At 47.6% G+C, this 20,670-nt stretch overlaps 1 protein-coding gene and 1 long non-coding RNA gene across 2 annotated transcripts in view; both read left to right on the top strand.

The window, feature by feature from the left end:
• Positions 1–309: 309 nt before the first annotated feature.
• On the top strand, positions 310–1,152 carry LOC118163895. Its single transcript, XR_004749238.1, has 2 exons — positions 310–713; positions 1,110–1,152. It is a non-coding gene; the product is annotated as an uncharacterized LOC118163895 (long non-coding RNA).
• A 355-nt stretch (positions 1,153–1,507) lies between these two features.
• The window catches only part of ITPKB (inositol-trisphosphate 3-kinase B), a 58,103-nt gene continuing 38,940 nt past the window's right edge, over positions 1,508–20,670 (top strand). Inside the window, exons 1-2 of the mRNA XM_035320983.1 lie at positions 1,508–1,607; positions 2,880–3,990. Of these exons, the coding sequence (XP_035176874.1) occupies positions 3,040–3,990 (951 nt within the window). The 5' untranslated portion in view covers positions 1,508–1,607; positions 2,880–3,039. The remainder of the gene's footprint in view (positions 1,608–2,879; positions 3,991–20,670) is intronic.

Below are 20,670 nucleotides of genomic sequence, written 5' to 3' on the forward strand. Positions count from 1 at the left end.
TGGCAGTCCACACCTGCAGCTTCAGACCTTTCTGCTCCTGTTTACACTCCAGAGATTATGTCTTAATTACAAAAAGCTGATCCACTGTGACATCAATTTCCCTCTCTAGGGGAAATTCCTAGCTGAGAAATCCTAGCAGAGACAAAGTGCAGTTTTTTGTTTTGTTTTGTTTTGTTTTGTTTTGTTTTTTCCCTTGGCCAGTCCGGACCAACCCAAAAGCTGCCATCCGGGTTTGACCTTGACTACTACTTTGAGAACAAATTGCTCAGCCTGCTCTCCTGAAGTGCTGACATAGAGACAGCTATTTCCAATGAGTTATCTTGATACAGAAACTGTGCTGTACCACAGCCAACAGCCTGCTCCTTCTGCCAAGTGGGACCTGTGCCTGGGGGCTGCAGGAGCGGGGAAAGGGCTGTCTGTGGTCCACCCTGCATCAGGAAGGACAGCCTTTGTCCTGGACACGGCAGCTGTGGCCCTGCGCAAACCTGGGGCAGAGCCACAGTGAGTGGATGTGCCTGTGGTACCTTCACATGCCTGGAGTTTGGCATCTGGGAGCCACCTGCCCCCACGGGACACGCTCACCCAAAGCCACCCAGCCTGGCAGGGAGGACTTTGTGCCACCTTTGGGCTGATGTGAAGGAGAGGCGTGCTGAGAAGCACAGGGGCCAAGCCGTTGTGTCTGGAGGAAGGAGGATGCGGGGTGCAGTGGCTGGGTCAGTCTGTGCCTTCAAGCCGGGTGCGTGGGGGCATCAGGGGCCTTCAGGCCTTTGTCACTATGGGTGTAGGGACCGGCCTTTGCCTCAAACATTGTACACTGGGGAGAATACCAAGGCCAGTAGGGTGGCTGGAAAGTGAAACACACATTACAATATGAAGGTGGGAGGATTCCTCTCTCCTCTGTGCCCCCGTCTGCTTTGCTGGCAGTGTCCATGGGGACCCGTGGGCCCTGGGGCCAGGCCTCGTGCAGGGCTCGGGGTGCAGAGACATGCACTGAGACAGACATCGTGCTCTGGGGCTACGGGTGGAAAATGGATCGTGTATCTTTAACCCACAGAGGCCGAAACGCGTTTTTTTTTTCTTAGTTAACAATGGAAACTTTTTTTTTTCAGTGTTTCCCTCCAGCGGTCCTGCCAAGCGGCAAAGAGAGAGAGAGAAAAAAAAAAAAAAAAAGAAACTTGTTCCGCTGAGTTCAACCCCAGACAGGCTCACAACTTCCTTCCTGCTTTCCTACCCCCTCCCTCTCTGCTCTCCTCCTTCTCTCGGCTCCTCTCCCTTTTCCTCCTCCTCCTCCTCCTCCTCCTCCTCCTCCTCTCTCCGCATTTCCAAAGCCGCACCGGGAGCGGGCTCCGCGGCCGCCCCGCGGACCTGGCCGGGGCGCGGAGCTTCGGGAGCCGGCGGAGCGGGGAGCCCGGCGGCCTCCCCCCTTCCCTTCCTTTCCCTTCCCTTCCCCCAGCTCCCCGCAAAGCCGAGCCGAGAGCCGCGGGCACAGCGAGGCTCCCGGCCGCGCCCCGCGCCCCGTGCCCGCGGGGATGGCTCCTTGCGGCCGCCGGCGCCTGCGGGCGCTGCCGGGCGGCGAGCACTGAGGCGGGCGCGGAGCCTGCAGGCAGGTACGGGGCGGTGGGGAGGGAGGGAGGAAGGGGAGAGGTGGAGGGAACCGGGGGCTGGATGCTTCCCCTCCGGCTGGGGGGAGGCTCAAGAGGGCTGTCCCGGCCCCAAAATGTGCCCCAGCGCCTTGCGGTGCCGGAGGGGCTGTGTGGAGAGGGGGGTTCTGCACAGCCTGCGCTCTCCTGAGCCACGGAGAGGTGCCGGGAGTGATGGGGAGCTTTTGGTTATAAGGACACTGGGGACTGTGCCTAGACCTGCTGGCAGTTATCTGCCTGGGTCCTCGCAGGGGTGCCGGTATCACACACAGGTACCTCCAGAGAAGTGTACGGCCACAGCCAGGGTTAGCACATGTGTGTGAACCAGCCTGCACCCCCACAGCCTGCATTTTCATGGGCTCCTCGTTCCCTGGCATAGCATGAGGATTGCAGCTCCAGCGGCACGTGGAATAAACGGACACAAAGGAGGGCACGCAAAAGTACATAGGGGCACAGAGGGCCACAAACAAAAGCGGAGCCTCTCTTAGATGCATGCACGCTCACAGCAGGGCAAACACCACAGCCACATGCATAAGTGGGACCCAGGCTGTAACGTGGAGGTGGTTGCAGCAGCCGGCATCCCAGAAGGCAGGTGTGTGCAAGGGAAACATGCTTAGACAGGGTGTGTGTGAAGATGTAGCTGTACGTGGAGCTAGAGTTGTAAGGAGCTAGTGGAGATGTGGTCCCATAACGTACAAATCTGGGCAGGCAATTACTGAACAGAAATCCGTGCACGAGACTGGATCGTGGTTGGATGCAGGTGACAAACCAGAAGGTAGCAAATATGAGCTTCTTCAAGTTTTTCCTTTCATTTGGAAAATGACACTTTTGGGGAGAGATACTCAGAAGCTTCCAACTTTTTTTCTACCTCAAAAGTTTACACACCAGTTGGCTGTAACTCCCCAATTCTGTTGTGGGACTAGCTGCTGACTCTGCTGGATCTTCATGGACACCAATTCTGTGGCTTCATCAACAGATAACCTAGGGAAGTGGCAGGAAAGGCAGGAAAGAGGAGAAGCAGCATCCAAACTGATTCCCTTTGGCTCAGATGTTTCAGGTGACCAGTGTGGGCCATTTTCCTGAAGGCAGCACACTGGGATGCATGGAGGTGTGCTCAGGATCCATGGTAGCAGGGGCCACCCAGGAAGGGATGAGTTTAGCCAGCTGTGTATGCAGCTGGAGGGTGAACTCAGGGGGGGAGCAGAGTCACTCTCACCACTATTCTCTCTCTCTCCCCAGGCTTTCCATTTTATGGAGCTGTGTGCCGGGGCCAGCCCAGCTCCCCTTCTGCCCGCTGGTGATGCTGCCACTCCCTGTGCGGAGAGACCCGTGGCAGCCCCGCTGAGCCCGAGCGCCGAGGCGGTGGTGGTGGCCTCCCTGTGCACCCTGGCTGACTACTATGGCTGTGTACTGCTATGCGTTCAATAGCTTGGTGATGATGAATAGCAACAGCGAGGTGACAAGCAGTGGGAGCAAGACACCGTCTCCTCCCAGACAAGTCCTGCCCAGGAGCCCGGAGACACCCGGCGGCTGCCACTCACTCCCTGTCTTCAGCCCAGCCACTGTGCCGCCCCGCACGCCGTGCCTTGGCCCTGCTTTCTTCTTGCCACCGCCTGAAGACCCCCCGCAGCAGCTGGGCAGCCCTGGGGGACGGAGGGGCAGCCGGGACGGAGATGGGCCACCAGGCTCCCCCACGGCACGGTGCTTGCAGCGGGAGCTGCACAATGTCCAAGTGAACCAGAAAGTGGGGCTCTTTGAGGCACACATCCAGGCGCACAGCTCTGCTGCCCACCTCCTATGGAGCCCTGGGCCATCCTCTCCTCAGCCGTCCTCGCCCTGGCCATCCTCACCGCGGCCTGCCAGCCCCACAGCACCAGTGGTGGGGCTTGGCACAGGACCCCGGCTGCGAGCCTATGGGGAGAGCAAGGACCCTGATGCTGAGGAGGTGCTGAGGCAGCCGAGCACTGAAGGGTCCTTGGGGGCCCTAGTGATGATGGAGGTGCAGGCTGTGGGGCAGGCGGAGGGTAGCAGCCCTCTGGAGCCATCAGGGCCCGGACAGCAGCAAGGAGACATGGTAGTGGCCCCCACAGGACTGGAGGGCCGATGCCCAGCCATCAGTGGGAGCATCCCTGCCGTCATCATCACGGACCTGGGGGGCCCGGAGGAGGAGGCAGGTGCCGTGCCCCCCAGCAACCTGCCCGTCCGGAAGCTCTCATCATCCTCAGCCTCTTCCACTGGCTTCTCATCATCCTGGGAGGAGTCAGAGGAGGACATCTCCAGTGACCCCGAGCGTACCCTGGACCAAACACCTGCCTTCCTGCAGACCATGGACCAGCAGAAGCCTCGAGTGGTGAGTGACCACTTTGGGGGAGGTGGGGAACAGGCTGGCAGCGGCCCCATGCTGGGCATGGCGTCACAGCCCAGGCACAGCCGAGGTTGCAGCAGAGGTCCACAGAGAAACTTTACATTTGCTTGGAGGTGTTTGCTTTCTCTCACATGAAAAACTTATCCCTGTCGCTAGTCTGAAAATGCTGAGCTCATGGGAGAGAGCAGTGATACATCCTGCTGTGCGTCCTTGCAGAGGCTAAAACAGAGATAAAGCATCAGTGCCATATTACCCTCAAAAGCAAAGAGGTCTCTGTGGAGGAGAGGGCTTTGAGGCATTCTCTAAAGGCAGGCATTCATTCCATGTCTGAGTGCACCATACAGAGCATACTTTGCTCTGAGCTGTCACGCTGTTTATCTGGAGGGCTTTGAACTGCTTTATCCCAGTGCAGGGCGGCTGACATGAGGTTCTCTGATGTGAGCGTGGGCTCTCCCATATTCTGGACACAAGATATTACCTTGATTTGAGATCAGTTGAGATCAACTTTCGGTGATGTGGTTCATTGTGTTTAACTTTCCATAGACACATTATCGTGAAACTCAGTTGCTAAGCTCAATTACACGGGGAAGCCTGGAGCAGAGAAATACCTAAGTAGAGTTAAGGTATCAAACTTAAGAAGAACTGGCACACTGTGGTTTATAAAATGCTCAGCAGACTGAAATAAACATATTTGTTTTTCTATTTGCTTTGTCCTTTTCCAAGAACTCGGGCTCAGTTCTTCTTAGGATGGAGCAGCAGTTGAGTAAAAGCATGGTTAACAGAGTTAGGAATCTGTGGCTCACTGTGTTTGCAGACACTTTTGGGACTCTTGACAGATGAATCAGATCGCTCCCTTTCATAGATGCTGTAATCCCTCTGCTGATAAATGCCGCTGGTTTTATGTGCATGAGCTGTAGTGATCTGTGCTCTATTCTCCGTACTAATTAATGAATGTTACTTGTGCCAGTTCTCACTGTTTTTCTGTTGAAAACAGTTCACCAATGAGCAGTATCATCCCTGATGCTACTGTGGAAAGCCTCCCGGGGTCTTGGGCTGACTCTGTGCAGCCTCCTGCGGCCTTCAGTGGGCTCAGCCAGCCCAGGGCTCGGCAGCCCACAGGCAGAGCTTGTTTGTATTACCAGTAGGCCTGGATCAGATCGGGCCTAAGACCTGAGTAACTGCTGGGCTCAGCAGGACTTCTCCAAGCTAAACAAGATGAAGAACTGGTCCAAAATATGTCAGGAAGTCTGAGGAGGTGCATTCGATTCAGTATTTCAGTGCTGGAGTAGTCTCAGCAGGAGCAGCTGGGCTAATTTGCAAAGATGCCTTCCGCTGGGCTCCAGAGGTCCCGTGCAGGGCTGATCACTGGCTTTGGTAGGTTATAGTCAACTTCTCAGCAGGGCTGTGTGCGAATGCCAAGTAATTCAGAGCTGATTCATATAAATAACACCCAACTGTGTGTACTGGTTGGCAACTTCTTAAATCCATAATGACACACAGCTACCGAAGCAGTCTCAGGTTGCACACTCATTTGTTTTTGTGAACTCACTGTTTCCTTTTAACAACACATGTTGTCTGGAAATGAGTTGTGTAACGAGACAGAATGTGTGAGAAGCTGTCTCCGCAACTTGTGCTTTTCTATCAGAATAAATGCTTCCGGGAGACCTTGGCCCATAGAATCACAGAATGGTTTGGGCTGGATGGGACCTTAAAGATCATCTAATTTCCCCTCCCTGTCATGGGCAGGGACACCTCCTACTAGATCAGGCTGCCCGAAGCCTATCCAACCTTGCCTTGAACTCCTCTAACAGATCCATACCCTTCTTGTGCTGGGGGCCCCAGATGTAGATGCAGCACTCCAGGTGGGGCCTCACAAGGGCAGAGCAGAGGGGCACAGTCCCCTCCCTCCACCTGCTGGCCACCCCTCTGCTGATGCAGCCCAGGACACAGCTGGCCTTCTGGGCTGCAAGCACACACCGCTGGCTCATGCTGAGCCTTTCATCCACCAGAACCCCCAAGTCCTTCTCTGTAGGGCTGCTCTCAATGAGTTCTTCACCCAGTCCCTACTCATGTCTGTGATTGCTCTGACCCAAATAGAAAATGGAAACCATCATTGTTCCTCTGAGCTGAGCAGATAAATGCTGGGCAGGGGCAGAGCCCTGCTGGTCTGCCCTGTTTGCTGCTGGTGCAGGGAAGGACTGTTGTACCTAGAGGAGAGGTCACGATGAGCTGCAGGAAAGCCATTCTCACTGCAAATATGTTCTGCACTGCACATCTCCTATTGCATGTTTACAGATTTGATAAACAGCAGGCTTGCTTCTGCCCTTCCTTTCTGGATGCCGTCTAGCTTAGCCAGTCTATTAGGGATGTCCGGCTGTCTATTGTAGTTCCTCCTGATGTTCCCGGGGAAAAGGCAGATCCCTCTGGCTGACTTTGTCCTCTGTTTATACTTCAGGTAGGAAACTGCATTTGCAGTGGGGTCCACAAACTAGACAGTCGTCAGAAGAAAATGATGTTGCCTAGTGAAAGGAACGGAGGTGGTGTGGCCACTTTTTTTTTTTGACCCCATAACCCCATTTGATACACGCTCATGTTGGTTTGTTGAAACACTTTACTCAGTACATTGCATGTCCCTGGTGCATTCTCTGGTGCATGGTGGCCATACAGCACTAGAAAATAGCGACTATGCCATGATTATAAAGGACCTGTGAAGTACACAGACAATAAGAGCAGTTTGATGTTTTGCTGATGTTTAATTGCAAGTCTACTTAAGGTCTGAGTAAACCTCCATGTAAGAGCTTTTGCAGCTGTGGCTTTCTCTGGTCTGTGGGCTGGTGATGGAGAAACTCCATGCTTGTTTATTGATGCTTGCAAGGTTTCAATGATGCTTGAGGGATTACACTTCGTGGGCTGTGTGGGAGTGATGGCCTGTCCAGGCAGCGTGTTTGGATGAGGACACCAAGGTTTGACATGCTGCAGAGCAGCCCTTGCTGCAAATCCTTGCAACAGCAACCTGGGAAGCTTGAGGAAAGTACATGTTTCTCAGACCGCAAGCCAGGGGGACACAGCAGCTCTTGGAAGGGTGTCTGTCTTTGTCACAGCATGTATCGTGCTGGGGGAGGGCTTCTTCCCTCTTGCCTGGTTGTGCAGGTTGAATGTGCAGGGAAGTGAGAAGGTGCTCCCCATCCCAACTCTTAAGTGGCACAAATAGCCTAAGATGGCAGCCTAGCAGAAAGGGATTTCACACCCAAAAGAAGCTGCTTTCTAGCTATGACTACCACTAACTTCAGTGTAAAAATTTGGATCTGTGAGCTTGGCTGACCCTGGGGGCCCTGTTTGCTCTTCCGAAGGCAAAGCTGATAGACCGAGGTGCACTTAGCAGCAGGACAACTAGCTGCAGTCTTGGAATCTGACTGTACTCCTTTAGTAAAATATATTCAAATGATGGTTATTACAGCAAGTCATCATCAGTGACCTAATCTGAGGCATATAAGTCTATGGGACCTGATGGGCTTCATCCCAGGGTGCTCAGGGAGCTGGCTGATGTCATCACAAGACCTCTCTCAATTATTTTTCAATGGTCTTGGGAATGTGGAGAGGTCTCGCCTGACTGGAAGCTGGCAAATGTTGTTCCAATTTTCAAGAAGGCAAGAAAGAAGACCCTGGTAATTACAGGCTTGTAAGTCTCATTCAGTGCCTGGTAAAATTATGGAGAAAATTATTCTAGGAGTTACTGAAAAACATCTGAAGGACAACGTGGTCATTGGTCTTAGCCAACACAGGTTCATGAGAGGAAGGTCCTGCTTAACAAACTTTTATTTCCTTTTATGACAAGGTCACCTACCTAGCTGACCAAGGAAAGCCAGTTGATGTAATCTTTTTGGATTTTACCAAAACTTTCAATACTGTTTCTCACAGTATCCTGGACAAAATGTCCAGCATACGGCTAGATAAAAACATAATATGATGGTGAGCAAGTGACTTAAAGGGTTATAGTAAATGCAGTTACATCAGGCTGCCAACCAGTCACCAGCGGGATTCAGCAGGGCTCCATTTTAGGGCCAGTTCTTTTCTGTGTTTTCATAAATGACTTGGATGTAGGACAAGAAGGTGTTTTGATTACGTTTGTAGATGATACTAAACTGGGAGGAGCTGTTGACTCCATCACGGGTGGAGAGGTCTTGCAGAAAGGTCTTGACAAATCAGAGAGCTGATTTGTCAATCACCAACAACATGACGTTTAACTAGAGTAAGTGCTGGTCTGTGCGCCTGGGAAGGGGCAACCCTGGCTATACGTGTAGACTGGGAATGAGAGGCTGGACAGCAGCCCTGAAGAAAGGGATCTGGGGGTTTTGGTCAACAGCAAGCTGAACATGAGCCAGCAGGGTGCCCTGGCAGCCAGCAGGGACAACCACATCCTGGGGTACCTCAGGCACGGCATTGCTAGCTGGTTGAGGGGCAGGATTGCCCACTCTGCACTGGTGTGGCCTCACCTTGAGCACTGTGTGCAGTTTTGGGTGCCACATTTTAAGAAAGATATAAAACTATTAGAGTATGTCCAAAGGAGGGCTACAAATATGGTGAAGGGTCTTGAGTGGAAAACATACAAGGAGCGTCTGAAGTTGCTTGGTTTGTTTTTTGGCCTAGAGGAGAGGAGACTGAGGGGAGACATCATCATGGCCTACAGCTTCCTCACAAGGGGAGTGGAGGGGCAGGTGCTGATCTCTGCTCCCTGGTGACCCGTGATAGGACCCAAGGGAATTCCATGAAGCTGTGATGAGAGAGGTTCAGGCTGGATATAAGAAAAATGTTCTTCACTGAGAGGGAGGTTGGGCACTGGAATGGGCTCCCCAGAGAAGTGGTCCCAGCACCAAACCTGGCAGAGTCCAAGAATCTTTTGGACAACACTCTATGCCAGTTTGCTGCCTTTGGACAACAGCGATGCCAGTTTGCTGCCTTCCCTGCTTAATTTCTTTCACATGGGGATGGAGAGCTCTTGTGCTCTAAGAGAAGTATCCTTAAAGAGCTGCCAGCTCTGTTCAGCTTCCTAAGGATAGTGTTCCAGAGGATCTCATCCACTAGGTCTTTAAACAGCTGGAAGTTCACTTTTTGAAAGTTCAGGGTCCTGACTTTGCTCTTTGTCAGGCCCATATTCCCCGAGGTCACAAACTCAACAAGGGTATGATCGCTGCAGCCCAGACTGCCTCCAATCTTCACCTCAGTTTGAGCAGCAGGTCCTTGCTCAGCCAAATCCCCTAATTTTTCAATTCCTCAGCCACTAGAAATATAGCAAAAGAAGAGTCAAAAAAATGCAGAAATTGTGCCAGTATGTATTATAGGAAACAACAGCAACAAAACTCCTGGAAGAATAGTGGAAGATACTACAGTATTCCTCTTCCTGGTTTTCCCACCACCACTATGAAAACACAGGGATATATGCTGAACAGTAATCAAGAAACTCCTGGTACATTGTGAAACCTCTGTTCCTTTCAGCAGGCAGAACAGCCTGCTTAGGATAAGAGACTTCCATTACCATGTGCAAAATGACAAGAGTGTTTGGAAAATGCTAATGGCACTGCTGCTGACAGATGATTTTTTTATTGATTTGTTTGTTTGACTCACAATGGCTGTAGCATATTTCTGGAGAGCCAAGTTTAGATAGGATTAGTATTAGCCAAGGGCCTGTGGGACCCATGCTTATTTTTCTTTCAGATCTTCCAAGATGTAAGCTGACAACAACACTCCTGGTTTGTTTCTATAAAAATCCATCAAATTAAATGTGCTTTCATTCCCTTTCATAGCTGTGACTGCGATCAGGAAGTCTCTGTGTAAGAGAAACCATGAACACATGGCTATGGTGATGCATACAAGCCCTGTGAATATATGTCTTTAGGCTCACTCTGTTTACATACTTTGCTCCTTCCTCCTGCCATGGTTATATTAAAAGCTCCTAAGCTGATGAGCTTGAGTGGTATTACCAATATAGTATCAATACAATGTCTAGCATATTAGGGCCCTGCTTGCTTGCTCTGAAGTTATTCATAGTCTCATAATGTGTCCTTTTAAGTAGTGTGCACGGCACTGTGGCTGGCAGGGGAAGATGCTTGGCCCACCAGGTGAAGTGCCAAAGGATGGAGCCTCTTTCAGCCCTGCTCTGGGAAGACTCAGAGAAAGAGGAGAATAAGGTGGGCACCTCTGCTTCTCCATGCTCACAGCATCATGTTCAGCAGACTTGGTGGCACATCATGGGACAAGATCAGGACCACCCAGTGCCTGGCAGGCTGAGCGGAGATTTAGGCTGTTCTTAGACTGAGTCTGTGCACTCCTGGGAATTCACAAAGCACTGCTCTCTCTTTGGTAGTTTATCTTCTACCTACTCATGTGGCCTTCTCAGCAGATAAGCAGCTTTTTTATGGGCTCCCACCCACAGAGACTAGGTGAAGATGCTGCCATAACCCAGTGGGAGATGAGAGGTGCTATTTCAAACCCGTTTTCATCAACACTTTTAAGCTAATTGGGAAGGGTTTCTTTTCTGCTAACATTCTCCATGATTGATATAGCACAGGAGTGACATGGCACATAGCAGATGCCTTACTTGCTAACACAGATGATGTCTCTTGCATATTTTGTTTTTAAAACAATTTCGCACTAAAAGATTTCATAAAAACGGAATAAAGTCCAAAACATTTCTGAGGTGAAAAAAAAAAAAAAAAAAAAGACAAGAACAAGCATGATGTTCATCATTCTTAGGGTCTCCAGCTCTGGAAACAGCCACGTTTCCTCCCCTTCTGATGGGAATCACAGATGTTAGGAGCTTTGCTGGTTACCCCTTAATATCTCTTGGGGTATTAAGCTGAATGTCCACAAAATTAAGTTCCTGGATCAGTGAAAACTTTACAGTTTTGTCTTTAACTTTTTAGAGCCTTGCAAAGACAAAAACCAATCAAAACATAGTCAGCAGCTGTCTCATGTTTTCCATATGATTTCTATAATGTGTTAGGTTTGCATATGAAGAAAATATTAGTGCAGCACTGAACTTTTGCATGCCATGCAGTGACTGAAAGCCCGCGCTGAGCTAATGTTTTCTTTACATGTAAATCTGTTCTAACTCACTAGAGGAATAATGACATCTATGTATGATGTTAAATGTCGCGTCAGCTAAGATTAGTCTTCTGTAATTGTTAGAGATTATTTTTGTTTATACCGGTAGGAAAATTTGTGCAGTAAATTTGACCTGCTTTCATCCAATGAAGCCCAGCCAAGCTTTCTAAGAAAGACAAGTTAATATTTAGCAGACGGTGAAAACTGAATGTTAACATTTGCAAACTTAGACTTAGCAACCTAATCTGTATCCTCAAATGTGACTTTTAGGGCACCCTGTGCTTCAATACCTGCTGGGTCACTTGGAGTGGCCCTTTTACAGAATTCATCGTGCTCAGCCATGCTGGAAATCTCCTCGAGATAAATCCTCTCTTATGGTATCTTTCTATTCTGTTCACTCTGATGGTATCTCTAGGATTAGCCAAGGAGTGTGCTTAAGACAGGAATCTGTTCCTAAAATACACATAAATGTATTTTATGACATTTGTCAGAATTTCATTCATATTCATATTCATACATGTAAAAATCCACATCATGCGTAACCTGCACAATAGTTGCAAGTACTTCAGAAACCTGCTTCAGTCTGAGGTCTTTCAGCCTCAAATGAAAGTGCCTATGTTTGGCTCTTCAGTCAGTGTTTAAGCAACAAAATGTGTGATTTGCTCTCTAACAGGGATGGTCGCCCAGCAGCACAAGTTGGTGTGGGTATGTTTATAATCTCAGGGTCTCCAGCTGCAAGTTTCAGTCCGCACTCAGATTTGGTGGGTGCTTTTAAAGGATGCAGATCGCAGCTTCTTCTTTCCCAGCCGTGGGGGGAGTTCAGCGCTGGAGAGCTTCTGTTGCAGCTTTTGCCTGCGGAGGGAGACCCTTTCTACCACAGTCAGCTGTGGGTTGCAGTGACTGCAGAGGAATTTTCTGGCCCGTAGTTTGTCATTGAGCAACAGTATTGAAGTCTGAAGCAGCTGCAGGCTGCTAAGACCCATACTAGCCTTTATCCTCTGATATTTATTTCAATGTTATCATACATTTCAGCTATGAGAAGAAAGAAGTTATTTATTTATTTATTTATTTAATAGTAAAGAACATATTTTTTTTTTCATTAATGAAGTGTAAAACGACACAGCCTGGTAGCAGGAATTCAATTCTTCCCGTCTGCTCTCTGATACATTGTTAGCCAAAACACAGCGATTGCTTTGGGGAGTAGAACTAGGGGGTAAAACAATAAGTGCTTAGCATTTCAAGCAACGTGTAGTACAGTGCATTATCTGATCAGCAGTACACAACAGGAACTGCATTAGCATTTAGCACTGTTGCGGTTCTTAAGTAATAGTAAAGCATCCGTCCTCCCCCGGAGAGACCTACAGGGCTCTGAAGTGCCATGCTGACAGACATTTTAATGAGGTTTGGTTCAAAGTGCGGAATCAGATTCTCTTCGCTGCTTGCTTTGTGCATTTGTTTTGCAGAGAGGACAGCACCTGTAGTTCCTGTGGCGTGGGCCTCATTGAATTGATAAGGGTTTCGTTGTCGGCTTCTGGGTTTTCATCCTTGGCTTTAACTCTTGTACCTGGCGTTTTGGGAGGTGGGACTCGTAGGCTGTGAAGCAGAGGGGGTGTGTTGCGGTTATCCTGCAGTCTTTATTGTTACAAAACTGCCTTCAAGCTGAATGCTTTGGGCCTTGCTGGAATGAAGACCAACAGCAGAAACACTCAGCACAACTTCTCGGTAGGATCGTATTCCAGGGAGAAGGCAGAAATGTGGCACAGAGCGGAGGTTAGCAGAGAGCTCAGCAACGGCAGCACCTACCTTCAGCATCACCCCTCCTCCCCCTTCGCTTCCTGTCCCTTTGCCCTTGCTTGGGCAACTCATCTGCAGCAAGATAGAATCAAAGAACCCTCTTCCTTTGCTAAACAATTCGCTCCTTTTGTTAGGGTCAGATAAAACGCTGATAAAAGCTGTTGTAGCTCCGCTGAAGCCAGCAGGAGCATGCTGCAGATTCGGTCCGTTATCGCTTCTCCCCTTGCTCTCCCCTTCATGTATCCAGTTACATCTTGCACCGGGTCCAACGTGAAACTGAACTCAGAAGCAGAGAAGCAGGCCCCACACAGGCTTTGTCCACTGATGCACACAGCCTTTGGGGACAGGAGCGTTACAAACAGATCTGAAGGGTGATTTCTTGGAAACTGTATTTAAGGCTGCATGTTTTTTCTTGTTCATTGCTGAAGTCTCCATTCCCACTGCTTGCTAAAAGGGCAGGAACAGAGCCTGGTCTTCGGTTCACTGCTAGGCCTCATTCACTGTCGCCATCCTTTGACAAGGTGTTTTGGGGAGTGGGAAGAATAGCTTTTATCCCATTGAGCTACATGTTTTCAAAGCATTTTTAGTAAGCAGGTACTTAAATACATTAGTCCAGGGAGCCTGTGTGTGTGTTACTTGTGCTGTTACGAGCAGTATCTATGTAACACGCTACAGGGACCATTCCAACCTGCATCTGTAGGAAGGGAGGAAAAGTCAGGTTTGCTTTTTTGGCTGACTGCAGGTCAGAGTCCAATCTGCAATCTCCCTGGGTGTGTTTTATATGGGTGGGTTTTGTTAAAAGTTATTGCACCCCGAGGCTACTCACATTAAACGTTTGTCCAATTTTAGCAACATTCTTTCCAGGCTCAGCTACATTTGTTTTTATCTTCTCTATGTCAACTGATGATCTGAGTCTAAAATGTATAACTCTGCAGGATCTCCTGTTATATATTTCTTCCACAGCTGTAGCTGAACCAGGACATTATAATACAATAACATGTTGTAACACCTAATGCTTTCTTTAATACATTCCAGATTTAAGGAGTCAGCAAAGTTTATATATCCAAAGTAATAAATTTAAACAATAAAAAGAACAAATCCTGAACCAAGATTGTATCTTGAAAGTGGGTTGTAGATTTTTTTGCTGTTATTGTTTTGTTTGATTGATTTTTTTGTTTTGTTTTGTTTTGTTTTGTTTTTTTCTTTCCACTTTCTGTCTGCTCTGGCTAAAGTCTGTTTGTAGGAAATTCGACAGGACGGATAAAAGATGATGAGACAAACAACTTAATCCCTTAATAATGTCAAATGGAAAATCCAACAACAGATTGGCAAGGAACTCAAGTAACAACTGCAAAGTTACCCTTACTGAGGACTACAGAACTGGTTTCAAAGCCTGATCCTAGGATATAATTAGAGATGAGCCTGAATAAGGCCCCATAGGTTGAAAGATTTTTTTTTCAATCCATGCATAGCATCAGCTTAACTCCACTGGGGCTCATTCAGCATCGCCTTGTATCTTCTGCTGTCCTCAGTACTCAGACAAAGTGACCGTGAGGGAGCCAGGGTAGTATTTCCACCTCTGGGAGCTGTTGCGGATGGGAGTGTGGGACAGCAGCAAGGGCGTGCTGCCCAGGTCGTGGCTGCGGGTACAGGGACAGGCAGAGGTGCTGGTGCTTCTCACAGCCTCCAGCACTGCACTGGCCTCAAGACCTTTCCCAGCACACAGCTGCACCCCATGCAGCCTCTCCCCCATACCCATTCCTGCTGCTTAGGGTTGTCTCAGCTGCCACTGGTAGATAAGCTTTGAACTCAGAAATGTAATTGTCAATCAGCCTCAAAAAAGAAAAAAAAAAGAAAAAAAAAAAGTTTTTCTCTGTTCACAGCCTTATTTACGTAGAGCTGACGGCCCTTCATCCTGCACTTTCATGATAGGAATGTCTTAAATGTCTTACTGGGGTGGAGATGAGGGTGTCCATACACCCTCAAAGGAATGAGATCTTGGAACTGTATCTTATCTCTATCCACCCGAATTACTGTTGTATTTTAAAAGGCAGTGTATGTGAAACCAATTGTTTGAAAAAGAAACCCTGACAAGCTTGCTCTCCCAGCTCCATTGTTTTAATGTTCTCCTAGGAATTTGTATATACAATGTTCCTAGTCCAGTTTATCTCTTTCTGCTTGACAAATCCTGCATTTTCCTTCCATACTTTCAACAGAGTGAGATCTAACCTTGATCTATTCTTTTTGCAAAGCCCACAGAATTACCTGCCAGGTGTCACATTGCCACCTTCCCAAAAACTGTATATCACAGTTTTTGACCTAGATGTGCCACCACTAAAAAAAAAAAACAGTCTGCTTAAAGCTCATACATTCAAGATAAAGGGGTGGAAAACCAGCCCCAGCCAGACCCTCTCTCAGAGGAGGGTGCAGGTAATATCATCTGGCTCTTGTGGAAGCCTCCTTGCACAGGAGGTTAAAACAAATGACTATAGCTCTGCTCCTTCACTGCTAGCATCCCCTCATCTACATCTCATTTGAGGAGAAAAGGCTTGGCCTCTCTCCTCAGGTCTCTGTTTTCTCATGTTACTCTCTGGTGCTGGAATGGCTTTTCTGAGCTGAGGAAGACGGTGTGGGAGTCTGGGTCCTCAGAAGTGTCCGTAACATTGACCAGGGGACAGGCCAGGGATGAAGGCAATGCAGAGGTAGCACAGTGCCACCTGTGCTGGTTTTGGCCATTCATGTATTTTAACAGCCAGACCAGGTCTGGTACTGGGTCTTGGAGCTTTTGGCCAGCCTAAAAACTGTTCCACATCCCAGGTTTGTTCTCGTGGATGGGAACCCTTCCCTAAGGGGAGAACACACAGAGGTGCCTGTTTGAACATAGGCTGATCTCTTGCTTGAGTATACGCAGGAGTTGACCTTTCAGCACTGAAATTAGTGATGGGAATAGATTAAATCACATTTGGAAAGAAAAGCCAAGTAACTGAGACTTGGTGCACCTAGGGGGAAGGATTCAAGGTGGAGAGGCTGAGAGCTGCAGAAGGGCCAGATGACAGGTTCAGAAAGCCATCTTTCAGCAATGGGTTTGATGGATCTTTGCAGAGCAAGTCTGCAGAGCTATACTGAGATGTGAAATTCAGAGCTGAGATGATGAGCCCTGGAGGTGAATTTTACTTGGGTGTGTAAGTTGGAAAGACTGTTAGGGATATTATCCTGAAAAGGCTGGGAGGCTTGCAGATAGGTTGGATGTGAGGACTGAGAGAGAGAGCGATCCAAATTTTCCCCTTGCTAGAAGTTTCAGGGTAGGAACGAAACACTCACAAATGAGAGCAGTAATATTCACATTCACATTGCAAAGGCCTAAATCATTCTGCAAATCACTAGGCTGCAAAAAAACAAGTGTCTATATTGCCTTGCAAGCCACAGTGCAGTCATGCTTACCTCGAAGCCAAAATTTCCGTAAACTTGCATGGAAGCATCTCCACGTGCTGGCACACCCCATCCGCCCTCAGAGGCCTGATGTTGAGTTTAATTTTTTTCCAAGAGAACCAAAACTCTGCGCTCTCCCCCAGTATCCGGAAGCCAGTCCAGCCTCATTGAGGAACTCTGTCTGCGTGGTGGCTTCTCTCAGAGGCTGACTCCCCGTTTAGTCTCCGGAGAGGGTGGCTCTGGGCTTTTTCAGGCAAAACCATGGAGGGCAGGGCTGCTTTATGGCACAGAACCTGCAGCTGCCTGTAGAGACGCTGTGGTTTGCCCTCCAGCTCTGCTTGTACCCCAGGAGCATCTGTAGTGTGCCCCCAAGACATCTTGACCACCAGTCCTGTCCAGAAAGACTCCAGCAGGAGACTGTAGGAGCCGGCTGGAGCTGGCAGAACAGTTCTTTTGGCAAAGAGCAAATTTTCCAGTGAATGTCAAGGGGGAGGGGGAGTCAAAATGATTCACAAATTCAAGCACATTTCCTGAATACTTCTGGTCTAGAAAAAAATAAAATAAAATACAGAGGTGGGGGGAAGAGGGTGGGATGTTAAAAATAGCGACGTGTGTCATTCTGACACTTTCAGAATGAAATGTTTCATTTTGGGAATGGTTTGTTTATGTTTTGCAAGCATTTGAAATGTAGATTTGATTCAAAATGGCATTTTTCACTTAAAAGTTGACCTCGGCATCAAAACACATTCAAAAAGGAAAAGAGAAAGGGTTATTAGAAATTACGTAACCGAAATGAAAGCAAATGGGTCCAAATGAGAAATTTCAGAGTTTTCTTTCCGCAGCCCCGCAATTGAATTTGTGTGCAGCTTGACCTGAGCATCTCCTCTCCCCCAAGGATTTTTGGCTGAGCTCTGATGCAAAGAAAGCCGTGGTCGCTCCCGCTCTCGTGCTCACCAATCCTTAAGCGCAATGCCATGGAGCGAGGACTTCAGTATAATCTGAGGTCAACCACACTTTGCTGTGATTCAACCTGAAACCTGTGGTATCAAATGATTAAGAGCTGTAGCTTTTGTAGATAACTGGCAGCTTCTCCGGAAGGCGTAATGTGGAACCTCAGTTCGAAAAATTACCCAAACTCATGAGGCCCTGAAATCTGATCTAGAAATCTTCAGAAAAGCCGGAGTTTACACACAGCTGAATGGCAGACTTTCACTCCTCTGACAGTCACACTGGGCTCATTCAGCTGATTTATTAACGGGAAGCAAACAAACAGCTAGCAGATGCTTTGCTGCAGCCAGAAGGGAAGGAATGGGCACATTTTCTATATTGAGCCATCACCGAGTTTTCTGTCCCGTGCAGATTTTTGCATTGTTGGGACATTTTGTGCTGTTTCCTCCGTAGAGGTCAATCACTCGGTGTCTGGATTGGAGCTGCCTTTGCTGGGAATTACCATGACTGTCTCCTGACCCCTTTACTTCCATGCCTTGGTAGGGTTTGGGTGCAAAACAGATTCTGTGGTGCAGGACAGCAAACCTTTTCGCAGCAACTTCTCTTGGTCAGGAGCTGTAGGAAGTAGCTTTTCCGTTCTTGGGAAAATCCTGGGTTTTACCTGTATTAGGAAGATTTGTAAGCTTTTTTCCTGTCCTGCTATAGTTTATTGTTACTCTTGTTTCTTCTCAAAATTGAAAGCTTTTTTTTTTTTTTTTTTTTGGTGGGGTGGGCAGGGGTGACTTCTGTGTTTGTTTTTCTAATTTTTCTGCCTTTTCTTACACTTGGGGCGATTTTACAGTCTCATCTGAGCTAGAAGGTTATAAATGTGCTTTCTTTTTAAAAATGAAAGTTCAAAGTCTCAGCCACCTGACTGCAAGAGCTGGGGGCTGCAAAAACAGGGCAGGGCTCACGGTAAAGCTGCAAGGGTGGGGGAATGCATTGTTGGGATAGCTTCTTCCCTCCGTTGAGAAATCTGATGAAGGGAAAGAAAGGCCAGAAGGGCAGAGCATTTAATTTATTCTGCTTCACCATAACAAACTGAGAAAGCCAGCTCTCCCTCCCTGCCCCAGCTGAAACAAAAAGCCCACCCTCGAGTAAAACAAAATCTGACTTCCTGCTTGGACGTGTGTCACGGGCCCAGGACAGCAGGTGGCATTTGACTCTTACATCTCCATGGAAATTAACAATCATCTCCAAGGCAAAAATGGGAGGTGAGGGCATAGACAAGAGAAAAGTGGTGACTGGAGAACAAGGACAACACAAACTGCACATGGAGGTCCATGTTTCTTCCCTCTCAACTTTTATGTAAAATAACATTTGACAACTAAGCACTTTTTTTTTTCTACTGATAAAGGAGATTCGGAGATCTTTGACAAAAGCAGCTGCCAGGAGATGGGAAAAGAGCTCTGACTACGTTAATCTTAAAATGGGAAATGATTATGAGATTTTAGCACAAATCTCAATTTTTCAACTAAATGATTGCATTTAGACAGTGATCTATTGAAGACTGTACAGATCTTTTTAAAAGAAATATTAGTGAGACAGTGGTCAGAAGAGGCTGAGGAATTCAACTTCCTTGCAATTGAATGGTGCAAAGGTCCTGAAATGATGCCAAGTTCTCTGTTCTCTAGCAACATTGAGGGTGTTTGGATTTTAACCTCCTCTCATCAGATACACTGACACGTTCTCCAGCTCTCTTAAATTAAGACACCGCAGTATTTTATTCCAGATGATAGGTATGCAACTTTGTTTCCCCGAGGGTAATGAGGCAAAGATATTCTTCTTTTTTAGTGCATCTTTTTGAGCTGGTTTATGTTTAAAGGGAATAATCCCCAAAGCAAAGGCATCAGCGCTGGCTGTATCCCACTTCCAGTTGATGAGCTCTCTTTTTTTCAGGTGCCCCATCTGCAGGGTTAACTTCAGTGACATTACACCACAAGGGCACTTTCAAAGATCGCTAACAACATGGACGTGTTCTTCTGGAAAGCAGCTGTTTCTGGAAAATTAGATAAACTTACTGTTGGCCTAATAAACAGAATTAGAATATTTCTAGGATGTAAGATTAAATGAGGAAAGCAGCCCTACTGGCTGTTGTCAGAAAACATAGGCTTGCATAACAGCAACATTTTCTATATACTATGGGCTTAAGTTACTTGCTTGGGAATTACACTGCAAGTCAGTTTCAACAGCATGGCCAGCTGTAAAATAGCACAGGTTACAACACACATACTGAGTGTTTTTACTTGGTGTCAGTGTTTATTGAACAGAGTGGGGATTTGAGAAACAAGCCTTGGCCCAGGGAACACTAACGATGTGATGTGATGGCACTTAACATCTGTAAAGCAACACAGCTAACATTATAGGTTTTTTTGGAATAATTGTCTTTTTTCCGAAGACAAAATACTTTGAAAATAACTGCTAAACCCTTTCAACACCCAAGATATATTAATTTTTGTATTGGATAATGGAAAGACACAGATTTAACCACTAATCTTGAAAAAATCCTGCTTTTTTTTTTTTGGAACAACAAGGGAGACTCCAGGTGTAGGCTTGGTGGTTGATTTTGCGGGAGCAACTTCAGCTGATCTCACTGCAAAGTGTTTATTTGCTGCTGTTTGACCGTCCTTCGCTGTCTTCTTTTGCTACTGCAGGAACCAGGGCTCCAAACAAAGCTTACTGACTCCCTGAACTATGTTTCTCTCTCATTTTTATTGAGAATAGCTGACAGTATAGAGCATTGCTTCTTTTAAATTTGAAGACAGGAACAAGATTGGGCCAAATCAACTCTGTCATAGCGCTACTGAGTCTGGTGGGCTTACACCAGGGATATATTTCAGTAAGAATTACATGAAACAGATGGGCAAGGCTAGTGCACTGTTTATGTAAAACCGTGGAGAGCTGCCCGCATTGCAAAATCCCCCTCACAGCTAGTATGGGATCCTTCGGAAAACACAGCACAGACAGACCAGCAGCAAAATGTACCACAAAGATTAAGTTTTCCATCTTTTCCTTAAGCAGGTCTTTTTGTGCCCAGAGCTGAGGAACGTGTCGGTGCTGTAGGAGCTCAGCACACATAAAACTGGGTTGGCATCTCAAGGAAGAGGACAGGTCAAGATTGCCATACCCTCCAATGGGAGTAAAGTTATAAATACATTTTGGAGCAAAACCAGGAACCATCCACCAGAGCTATTTCAGATGACCTCAAAATAATTTTAGATTCTTTTTTTTTCTTCTGTTTCTTAACGTGGCTTGCTCAGCTCTCCAGCAGAACAGGAAGTAGTCTGAGGAGCTGTGTGAGTAACCAGAGTCATCAGATCAATGGAAAAAATGGTATGAGTACATTTTGTGAAA

The sequence above is a fragment of the Oxyura jamaicensis genome, chromosome 3 (assembly GCF_011077185.1).
Source record: "Oxyura jamaicensis isolate SHBP4307 breed ruddy duck chromosome 3, BPBGC_Ojam_1.0, whole genome shotgun sequence".
Taxonomy (NCBI): Eukaryota; Metazoa; Chordata; class Aves; order Anseriformes; family Anatidae; genus Oxyura; species Oxyura jamaicensis.